Below are 12,063 nucleotides of genomic sequence, written 5' to 3'. Positions count from 1 at the left end.
CCCAAAATGGTTTTCTTGCAATTCCCTGGAAGAACCCCATTTCTATTGTCAACCATTTCACAGATGAAGACAGGATCAGAGAGTTCCCAGAATAACTCAGCTGACAAGTGTAGAGTAGGCATTAAACCAGGGGTCCCCAAACTACGGCCTGCGGGCCACATGCTGCCCCCTGAGGCCATTTATCCGGCCCCCGCCGCACTTCTGGAAGGGGCACCTCTTTCATTGGTGGTCAGTGAGAGGAGCATAGTTCCCATTGAAATACTGGTCAGTTTGTTGATTTAAATTTACTTGTTCTTTATTTTAAATATTGTATTTGTTCCCCCTTTTGTTTTTTTATTTTAAAATAAGATATGTGCAGTGTGCATAGGGATTTGTTCACAGTTTTTTTTTTATACTCTGGCCCTCCAACAGTCTGAAGGACAGTGAAGCCCCCTGTGTAAAAAATTTGGGGACCCCTGCATTAAACTCATGTGTCTTTACTTCAATGTAGGAAAATACACACTTTTCCTCTGTCAACCAGGTTTGAACACCTCTTTCGTCTTTCTCCTTTCTCTCCCTTTGGTTTCCTTTCTACTCTTCCTTTTTCCCTTCTTTGTTGTGTTTTAATTTGTGTGTGAGACCTTTACAGTCCAAGCTACCTGGATCAAATCATGATTTTGAAATATTGCATTTGCCTATGAACAGCCGGGTCTCATCACCCCCTGATTCTTGGAGACTGGGTGGAGCCTCCCTTCTATACTTAAAGAAAGCCTGTGGATGAACTGGGTTCTCTTAACAACTGAAGTGCTCAGCACAAACACACTTCTGTCGCCACATAGAACCATGTTGCCCATGGACAGAGCACCAGAAAAAAATAGATACCAATGGCCTCCCCACAGAGACCTAGTACGTGTCCCAAGAAATTCTTTGTGAATATATATCTTTATTTTTTTCCTGATTACTAGAGTAATGGTGCTTTTTGAAAAAAAAAAAGTAAATTATTACAGAATTATAAAAATTGAAAATGACTCATAATTACACTAATTTCTATTAATAGTCAAAGAAATTCTAATTCATTAATTATTCTTTAAATCAAATGGTTAGGTCCTCTTGTCTGTGCTTTGCTTTAAAGAGTTGTGTAGCTGGAGCATTCAGGATGAAGAACGTGGTTGGCCTTCTGCTCTTGTTTTTTGGTTTTTTTCTTTTATCTTCTCTGCTCTTTGTTATGTGTGTTCAAAGTATACATTTGAAAGACAGGCAGAGTAAACAAAAGGTGGAAAGGAGGTACCACTCTCTACAATCTGAATGAGTTCATTAGTGAAAAAAGAATCCAGATTAAAGTGTTACAACTAATATTCTTTATTGATTAGTTTATTGAGTATAGGAAATACTATCCCTTGTGTTAGTTTTGATTTAATTTTTAAGCAGTTTGAAGTAGCTAGGATTTGCTTCTGGCATCCGGGGTTTGCAGATGAGGAGGCTGAGTCTCTAAGGATTCTCTCAGCCCTTCCTCCCTCTGTGCCTTGTTTGTGGGTCTGCTCAGCATGCTGTCTTCACGCATTCTCCTTACAGTCTTAAGCTGCTGTCTTTTCCTTTTTTATGACCAGTGTTCCCCAGAAACCATTACAAAGTGTAGATAACCAGTGTTGACATTTGGTATGCAATCTTTCCGACATCTTCCTATGTCTGGATCAGATGAAATAGCTGACAGACCCTGCAGGGTAGTGTTATGAAGTCTGGCTCTGGAATTAAACTGTGCCAGTTGAAAGCCTGGTTCTGACATTAGCTGTGTCACCTTACTTAAGGTGACTCCCTACCTTCCAGAAAGCTCCATACTTTCATCTGTGAAATGGGAATCATGATGTTTATCTCATTGAGAAGGAGTATGAATTAATGAGATAATAGATAAAAAGTTCCTGGCATAGAGTAAGCACCCAACAAATATTAGTGCTCATTATTAATGTTTTGTAAGAAATAGGATCATACTTCTAATTTTGAATTATAGCTTATTTTTTGAACAATCATGAATACACATCTGTTTCATTCTTTTTATGGTTGCATTATAATTACATTATGTGACTTGCTATAATTTGTTTAGTTCCTGAACTTGTGGAAAGGATCATAATGTGGGTCAAAGAGCCATCTGTTTTGCCCAGCCTTGGATAACAGTGCTGTGTTCTGATATCCAAATCCGAGATGCTTAAGACCACACAATTTTATTCAAACAAGAATGTAGAGTTTTTGAAAGAAATGTGTAAGAATCTTCCTACTATCAGACAGTGTTCAGCTGCTAAACATTTCAGGGTGTTCTCTGTTGGCTAGACTTCCAGGCTTGTAAGCTTATGAAATTTCTTATGAGTTCTCATTTTCTAAAGTACCTCTGTTGATATCAAAGTACTTTTCTGCCTTGATAAATGAATAATGAATATTTTCCTGACTTTAGGTTCTGAACATTCACAAGCCTGGCTTAAATAGAAAAAGGGTGAAGTGCCATCATTCTGCCATAAACTGCAATGATGCAGCAATGGGGGTCCCGGAGAACCATTGTTATTCAAATACTTGTGGCTTCTTGAGTAAAGTGGATGACTAAGTATGTTTCTCATAGTAAGAGAGATGATTAGCAGTGGGAGACACATTTGAACTTGCTTAGAGAGCTGCCTTTGTCTCTAGGAAGGAAGGCACTCCGTAATTACTAGAACAGATCTTCGTTTCATCCCAGCATCTTTGCTTTTCCATGCTTGCCATGTCTGAATAGTTTTCTATTGCCTGTTAATCCCCGCAGGAATGTGGCTTTGGCTATGGGGAGGATGCTCAGTGTGTGACTTGCCGGCCGTACAGGTTCAAGGAGGACTGGGGCTCTCAGAAGTGCAAGCCGTGCCTCGACTGTGTGCTGGTGAACCGCTTCCAGAGAGCAAACTGTTCTGCTGCCAGCGATGCCGTCTGTGGGGACTGCTTGCCAGGGTAGGTTGGATGGTTTCTTAACATAAAAAATATCTAATCATTTTTAAAAAGGAATTTTTCATGTTCTTTTCCAAACGTAAATGCACACTGATAATAACCTGAACACATCTTTTGGGTGTTCATGACTTTGCCTCTCGGCAGTCTCCTCTACATTCTCAGTTTCCGTGAATGTAGAGCTCTGTGATGGGTGCCGCTTATAAATAAAATGAATAAGCGTACTAGCAAAAGATTAGTGTCACAAAATTCTAAAGAGTCCCTATAGGTCAATAAAAAAGAAAACATGAACAAATGGATAAAAAAATGAAGAGGCAATTCGCAAAAGAAGAAAAACATATGGCTTGTGATCTGAAGATGTTCAAATCCTCACTGGAGATCAGAGAAATGCGAATTGTGACCGGCTAGTCATTCCAGCAGATGTTTGTCCAACGTGCTCTGGGTAAAGCTAGGCATTGCTTAGGTCAGGAGGCCAAAATCCCTGCTCGTGAGGAGCTTATATCCCAGTAAGGTTTTAAAAAATAACTAAACAGTAAATATCAAAGAAGTAAATTATGCAGAAAGGTAGATGATGATGATTTCTATGGGAAAAAAAGAAAGCATAGAACAGCTAAGGGGGATTGGGCATGCATCGGGGAATGGATAGACAAATTTCTTATTAAAATATAGGCATGACTGAAAGAGGGATCTGAACAGAGACCTGAAGGAGATGAGGTAATTAGCCAAGAAGCTATGTGGGGAAGATCCCTGTATGTAGACACTGGCAGCCACTAGGAACAGGCCCCAAGGGGGACATAAACCTGGGATTTTTAAGAAGCTGCAAAGAAGTATCTTCAGGAGGCCGGAAGAGTCAAGTCGAAAGAGAGGGTGGGAGGGGTTGAGTACATGTGAACAGTGGACATCTTAAATGTGTGCGTTGAAAAGGAACCCAGGTCATGGAAGGAAAGGGGACTATACCTGGGCCAGGTGGAGAGACAGAGCCCAGGAAGAGTAATTTTAAAGTTTTGAGTGTTCCTGAGTAAGATTTGGATAGCTATGCCCAATAGAGCGTGCAGCTAGGGACAGACTCTGTCTGCAGAGTGGGTCTCAGTGAGGCATGGGCGCTGATTTGTTAGGGAATGAGCTGCGTTACTGCCCAAGGTTGAAAGAAAGAGAGGCAAAGCGGAATATCAGAATACTGTCATGGGTGTAGAGTGCAGCCTGTTAGCAGCCAAAGACAGATGGAAGAGGGAGAACCCAGAATTCCTAGAGCTGTGGAAAGCAGGTCTTGCTGAAGAGATTAAAACAAAACAAGACAAAACAAAAAACCAAGCAGCATTTCAGGAGCAGCAAACATTTATGATTTATAATGTGCTAGGCACTTGGCTAAGTACTTTTACATGAGTTATGTTCATAGTGTCTTAAAAATAAGAAAGTGAGACTTATTGAGGTTGGAGGTTATTCAGGCAAGTTCACTTAGCCACTACGTGGTGGAGCTTGGAGCCACATCCAGGCCACCATCTGTGTTCCAGGTCACTGACTCTCACTGGACTTGGCCAGAACACGCCCCAAGATCAGGGTGCTTTTGAGCAAATATCACAGTGATAGTTCTGGGGCTCTTGTTGAGGCCAGAGGGGGAGAGGAAGCTCTGGACTGGAAAGGCAGAAGCTGGGTAGGAAATAGCCTGTGGGTCGAGGATGGCCTTAGGCAACAACTCAACACCAAAAACAGTGCAGAAAGTAGTAGTTTAACACCAAAAGTGTAAGCAATCAAATAAAAAATAGCTTTACTAAACTTACTCAAAATTAAAATTGTTTGTGCTTCAAAGGATACCGTTAAGAAAAGGAGCCCTGGCAGGTTTGCTCAGTGGATAGAGTGTCAACCTGGCATGTGGATGTCCCAGGTTCTATTTCTGGTCAGGGCACACAGGAGAAGTGATCGTTGGCTTCTCTCCCCCATCTTCCCCCTTCTCTCCTTCTTCCCCTCCTGCAGCCAGTGGCTCGATTGGTTTGAGTGTGGCCCTGTGTGCTGAGGAGAGCTCGCTTGATTTGAGCATCGGCCCCAGGCAGGGACTGTAGGGTGGATCCTCACTGGGGCGCATGCAGGAGTCTGTCTCACTACCGCTTCTCCCCTCACTTGAAAAAAAAAAAGAAAGAAAATAAAAAGACAACCACAGAATTAGAGAAATTATTTGTAAATTATACATATATATATGTATGTAATAAGGGATTATCTTATTTAGAATATATAAAGAACTTTTACAACTCAATAATAAAAAGTCAAACAACCCAATTAAAACATGGGCAAAGGATTTGATTAGACATTTCTCCAAAGAAGATATACAAATGGTCAATAATGAGCACAGGGAAAAAATACTCAATGTTATTAGCCATCAGGAAAATGCAAATTAAAACTGCATACTTCAGACCCACTATGGTGGCTATTACTAAAAAGACAGTAACAGGTATTGGTGAAGATGCAGAGAAAATGGAATATACACTCTTGGAGGAAATGTAAAATGATGCTGCCACTTGCAAAAGTCTGGCAGTTCCTGGACAAGTGAAACATTGTAATCGTGTGCCCCAGCACTTTTGCTTTTAATTATATAACCAAGATCATTGAAAACATCCACAAGAAAACCTGTCCACAAATGTTCATAGCAGCATTATATATAGTAGTCAAAAGGGGAAACAACCTCAGTTTTTTTCTACTGGTGAATGGATAAGCAAAATGGAAGGTATGCAAACATTGGAATTTTATTCAGCAATAAAAAGGAATCAATTACTAATTCATGCTACAAAATGGACAAACCTAGAAAACATTATGTTCAATGAAAGAAGTCACTCACAAGAAACCACCTATTGTATGTACCATTGCATGAATATCCAGAATAGGTAAATTTATAAAGAGAGAAATTATTTTAAGCTAGTGGTTGTCTAGAGCTGGGGTGGGGGTCAGGAAAATGGTGATGAGGGGATATAGATACAGAGTTTCTTTTGTGGGATGTTAAAAATGTTCTCAAATTAATTATACTGATGGCTACACAAATCTGTGAATATATTAAGACCATTTAATGGTATACTTGAAATGGATGCATTCTGTGGTTTATAAATTCTATTTCAATAATTCTGTTACTTAGTTTGTAATAATTTAAAACTTTTTGGTTTGACTTTTTTTAACCACTTTATTAAGATATGACTGACGTGAAAAGCCGTACATATTTACTCGACGAGTGTGGGAATCAGTATACATTGATCGTGTTCTTTAATGCATAAGTTTAAGTTTGATGTAGTTCAACTTGTCTATTTTTGTTTTTCCTGCTTGTTTCGTGTATACCTTTTGATCCCTTTTTGGTGTCATATCCAATAAGCTATTGTCAAATTCAGTGTCATTAAGCTTTTTTCCTATGTTCTATTTATGTTTTTACCCCAACTTGATTATTTCTTTACAATACATTTTTAAATGAAATTATTGGATAAAGGATAATTATTAAGATAACTGAACTATTTTATTAAGTTCTGATGACATATTACTAAATTGCCCTCCTGCAAGTGGGCATTATATCCCCACAGGCAGCATACACATGTGCCTATCTGCCTGTCCTTATACTTTTGCAGTTTTCTCAGTAAAAATGGTGTATTTTCATTGCAATTTATATTTACTTGATTAGTGATGAGGGTAAACATTTTAATGTTAAAGAAAAAATGGCATCCTTTTGAGTTTTAATTACGAAAAGTAAAATTATGAAATGTTATTCTCTTGGGAATTAATGTTCTTTGCCTGTATTTTCCTTTTGCCATAATGATTTTTAAGTGTAATGTTATAGACTTGTTATAGAAAATGCTGTGATCAGAACTATTATTTTTAATTTTCATTTATTTATTTTTGCCAACTAGGTTGATGATGCTTTGTTTTTGTTTTTCAGTTATCTTTAATATTGGGTGTGTGTTGTTTTCTTTTTTTAAAAATATTATTTAGAAAATTAACTTTAACAGAGTGACTTTGATCAATAAGAGTACATAGGTTTCGCCTGACCTGTGGTGGCACAGTGGATAAAGTGTCGACCTGGAACACTGAGGTCACCAGTTTGAAACCCTGGGCTTGCCTGGTCAAGGCACATATGGGAGTTGATGCTTCCTGCTCCTCCCCCCCCCCCTTTCTCTCTCCTCTCTAAAATAAATAAATAAAATCTTAAAAAAAAGAGTACATAGGTTTTAGGTAAACCTTTTTATAGCATTCGAACTGTTGATTATGTTGTATACCCATCACCCAAAGTCAAATCATTTTTTGTCATGTGTATTTGTCCCTCTTTACACCGTTCCCTCCTCTACTCCGCCTGGTAACCACTTCACTTTTACCTATGTCTATGGGTCTCAGTTTTATTTATTTTTGTATTTTTCTGAAGTGAGAAGCAGGGAGGCAGAAAACTCCTGCATGCACATGACTGGGATCCACCCGGAATGCCCATAGGGGCAATGCTTTTCCCATCTGGGGCATTGTCCATTGCAACTGAAGCCATTCTAGTGCCTGAGGTGGAGGCCATGGAGCCATCCTCAGCACCTGGGCCAACTTTGCTCCCATGGAACCCTGGCTGCGGGAGGGGAAGAGAGAGAGAAAGGAGAAGATGAGGGGTGGAGAAACAGATGGGTGCTTCTTCTGTGTGCCCTGGCCCGGAATCGAACTCGGGACTTCCACACGCCTGGCCAGTGCTCTGCCAGTGAGCCAACTGACCAGGGCCTATGGGTCTCAGGTTTATATCCCACCTATGTGTAGAATCATGCAGTTCTTGACTTTTTATGATTTACTTATTTCACTCAGTATAATGTTCTCAAGGTGTGTTGTTTTCAAAACTGCTAATCTTTTCCATTCTGGCTTCTGTGTCTTGTCATGTCTATAAGATATCCCTGTATCAAAATTCTGTAAGCATCTCCCTACATTTTTCCATTGCTTTTATGATTTGTTTGACTTTTTTGGTTTCTGAATTTCAAATGTTAAAAACTAGCACTTTATTTATAAGGCATTTTATCATTTAAACTGAGTTCTCATTCCCTCACCAGCCCCCCCCCCCCAATATAGAAAAAGTAAGGCTGAGTAAAATCTGCCAAGTCATGCTTAGTGGAATTGGAACCTTAAGTATTCACTGCATGCTCAGAGGGGTTTCTAAGGGTGTCTGTCTAAGGTATACTGTATTTAAGGCTTTGAGAAACCTTTTTTTTTTAAACAATAGCATTGATAACGGAGTCTGCCAGTAATTTATATACTGTGCTCACTGCAGCTGTGAGCTTAGATAAAAGAACTAACAAGGATTATTTTCCTTTTTCTTCTAGATTTTATAGGAAGACAAAACTTGTTGGTTTTCAAGACATGGAGTGTGTACCTTGTGGAGACCCCCCTCCTCCCTATGAACCGCACTGTGAGTGAGCTCCATACAAATACTATGTAGCAGTAGGCTCTCTGCCTTTTTGTTTTAAAACAACAACAACACAAAAAAACCTTTGTTCAGTTGGCAAATGAAGCAAAATCTCCCTCTACTCCTCTACTGTGGGGCTTATAGTGTGCACTCTTTCATCAAGCTTCCAGCAGGACATAAAGCCCTTCTGTTGTGGGCCTCAGTTAGCAAACTGTGCCCATTGACTTGAATCTCAAAATGAAGTAGGGACATTTTGTGACTGCTGTATTCCATTTGAACACATATCTCAGGCAACTCCAGTTAACCAGGTGGTCCAAATCCTAATGCATAAAATCTTCATGCCATGGCCCCATGAATTCCTATGTTTTCCCATTTTCGTCCCCAGACACTGTCACATGGTGTCTTTTCTGCCATTCCAGAGACAATTTTTCTCCATGAGTCGTTTGCCCTAATTAATGTAGTGTTAAATCGAATCTTAGTTCACTCCATTCATTCCTTTATTTTTATCATTTAACAAATAAAAAGAGAAACCCATTGTGTACTGGGAATATAACTGTAAATGAGAAAATTGTGCCCTTTTCTGTTTCTATTAATATTAGTTCATCTTTTTTACCATACTTTCCCTTAGATACAAAAGATGTTTGTTGCAAGTTTATGAACCTGCACTGATTTTGAATGGGAATCCTAAGTACAAATATGGCCAATGGAAACCCACAGGTGTTGGGCCAGGGAAGAGCTCAGCAGGTGGCCCCCTCATGTGCCCTGCTTGTTGTGCTTGTCTTTGCTGAGCAGGGCTTTAGTGCACTGTGCTTCACTGCACACAAGAGATAGCAGCTCCAGGCAGAGGGGGCGGGGGGCTTACATCCCAAGCATAGGTTGCTCATGCCTTCCCGGGGAGCATTGGTAACATCAGTGGTTACATTTCAGGGTTGTTTTGATATAATTTTCAATGCATAACTAATTGAAAATTACAGCATTATTTGATAAGGTCACATAGTAGTAGTCTCTCCCAGAGCATCATTGAATATTGAAGTCCATATTATTGTACATCCTTTACCAAAATGCATTACTTTTTATTCTTCATTTGAAGTGTTAGAAAAGAAAAAGAAAGAAGACTCTAACTTTTATAGAACTGTATTTTGATCCTCATTTTTATACTATCCATACATTCAGCAAATAATTTATTGCAGCTAACAAATGTGATATTGAATGCCTGTTATGTATTAGTCACCATGGGGAAACAATTGGTTTTACTTAATTTTCTCAATACCACATCATCAGCCTACATTTGTTAAGGAGGACCGCAGGTCCAGAGAGGTTACTAACGGTTCATTGTTGCTGGTATTTGGCAGAGTCAAGATCCAAACAGAAGTCTGTCCAGGTCCAAGTGGGGTACTCTTTCCACCATACTCTGCTGTCTCCCTAAGAAAAACCAAACGATCTAACCTGTCATCTGTTCGCTGATGTAATCTACCACTTGTTGACTTCTTCTTATAGTGTTTGCTTTAATATTCATAATTTAATGAAAACTATAAAAATCTAACATAGAGAAGACCCTCAAAGAGCCTCCTTGTGCTACACAATCCATAAAGTGACATGTTCTCTTGCCAGCTCAGATGGGGCTGCAGCCTGGTCTTGCCCATGGGTCAGCACAGCCATTGTTTTGTCCAGAAGGCAAAGATTACCCCCAAAACTACAATTAAAAGATTTAGTAAAGAAATTGACATTGCCCAATTTAGAGTTGGAACGTACTGGGTTAAAATTCTTCTGTTTAATCATCTAGTCCTAAGTCTGAGGCATTGGAATTTTTTGCCTTTGGAGATCTGGCAAAGTTTGGACATCATAAATTAGCCTTTAAACATAGATTTCACATTTAAGTTTTAATGTCTCGTAAAGTCCTAATTAAGTTATAATTTGAAAAGAGAATTAGTTTAACTTATATGTATATGTATGTGTGTGTGTGTGTGTGTGTGTGTGTGTGTATATATATATATATATATATATATATATATATATATATATATATCTCCATAGATGAAACTTATTAGAAAGAAAAGGAAAATGAATTATTTTTCAGTTGGAAATGTAATGTGCTCAGCTAGTGCCCGTCTGCACTGTGAAACAAGCCTGTTGGTCTTCTGCGAGTGTTAATCCTTATCTCTGTGAAGGAAAGCTTGCAGCCTTTGGCACAGCTCTTGGGAATCATTTCAGAACGCAACTAATCTCAAAAAAGAGCTTTGACCTTTTGGGGGAAATTATGTAAGGCACCTTATATTTTCATTTCTCATACTTTGGGCTTTTCAATGTATTCACAAAAAAACCCACTTTATCTTTTTTTCCGTGGTATTTCTCCCTTGAGCTCCTGCATTATTGACTCTTAGCTGTAAGAAAGTGACGCTCCTCAAGCTACCTCAAGTAATGGGGTTTGTTTCAAGGATGCAGGCGTGTTGACAGAGGCAGGAACTTCCTGGAACCCAGGGGTAGCCCTTGCCTGAGACTCCAGGCAACGGGAGTCTGGGGCCATGGCCCTGCTGTAGCCAGAGGCTCTGAGCCCTGCCCGGGGCCCTGTGTCAGCCACACAGCTGCTTGCTCAGCCTGTAGGCCTTTGTTTTTGGCCCCTGGTTCTCCCTCATACTTTCACTGAACTGCTTTGGTCACCTCCTTCACCGCTTCCCTATTCAAGCTCCGGAGGCGGGGAGTCTGATTGGCCTAGTTAAATACCATGTCCTGTGGGGCAGGCCCTTTTCTTTTTACCTGTCAAACAAACATCTGAGTGTTTTGCACACAGCGGAGGACAGACAGACCCCAGTCCTTCTCTTCATGGCGGACACAGTATAGTGGCGGAATTGTCAAACCTCTACTCCAAGTTAGACAGTGTTCAAATACAATACATGTAGAGGTGAAACTGGGACTGCTTAGACTCGTGTCTGGAAGGATCCATAGGGCTCTGAGGGTGAATCATGGGTAATGATGTAGGAGCAAGAGGGAAGGCTTTGAGCTGTGGTGGAAAGGATCGGCTAGGAAGATGAGCCTGAAAGGGATACTAAACACAGGGTCCAGAGAAGTCTGGGGGGACCAGGGAAGTATAGTGGCTAGCAGCACTGTAAGCTGTGTGCAGGTTGAGTCAGTTGACACTGGAAATGTCCTTTTCACCCTGGAGGTCTTGGATGACATTGACTAGAACCATTTTAGTGAGTAATGGAAATGGAAACCCTATTAAAATGAAACTAGAAATTTAATGTAAGGGAAGAATGGAGACCTTATAGATGACTCTGCAGATGTTTGCCTGTGCAGCCTGCAGGCAAAGGAAGGGTTTTATTTTATTTCATTTTTTAGGTGCAGACACATCTGCATGTTTTCATGTTGAGAGAATCAAAACGTAATCAGGCACAGAGGGCGTGATGGAGAAGGATCCCGAAGCTCAGGTGCTTGGCGGACCTTCTGCGAGGAGGGGGGACAGATCCTGGCCGTGACCTCGGGAGGAGGGTGCTTGGCGGACCTTCTGCGAGGAGGGGGGACAGATCCTGGCCGTGACCTCAGAAGGAGGGTGCTTGGCGGACCTTCTGCGAGGAGGGGGGACAGATCCTGGCCGTGACCTCGGGAGGAGGGTGCTTGGCGGACCTTCTGTGAGGAGGAGGGAGAGATCCTGGCCGTGACCTCGGGAGGAGGGTGCTTGGCGGACCTTCTGCGAGGAGGGGGGACAGATCCTGGCCGTGACCTCAGAAGGAGGGTGCTTGGCG

The 12,063-nt window shown here is 40.7% G+C and overlaps 1 protein-coding gene across 2 annotated transcripts in view; it reads left to right on the top strand.

Moving 5' to 3' along the window:
- The window catches only part of TNFRSF19 (TNF receptor superfamily member 19), a 112,420-nt gene that overhangs the window by 46,644 nt on the left and 53,713 nt on the right, over nucleotides 1–12,063 (top strand). For both annotated transcript variants that reach the window (XM_066380997.1, XM_066380999.1), the window contains exons 4-5: nucleotides 2,762–2,940; nucleotides 8,241–8,326. In XM_066380997.1, the coding sequence (XP_066237094.1) occupies nucleotides 2,762–2,940; nucleotides 8,241–8,326 (265 nt within the window). The remainder of the gene's footprint in view (nucleotides 1–2,761; nucleotides 2,941–8,240; nucleotides 8,327–12,063) is intronic.

Source organism: Saccopteryx leptura, chromosome 4, assembly GCF_036850995.1.
Source record: "Saccopteryx leptura isolate mSacLep1 chromosome 4, mSacLep1_pri_phased_curated, whole genome shotgun sequence".
NCBI classification, from domain to species: domain Eukaryota; kingdom Metazoa; phylum Chordata; class Mammalia; order Chiroptera; family Emballonuridae; genus Saccopteryx; species Saccopteryx leptura.
The sequence above is the reverse complement of the archived record's forward strand: the minus strand, read 5'-3'. Positions and strand labels throughout refer to the sequence as shown.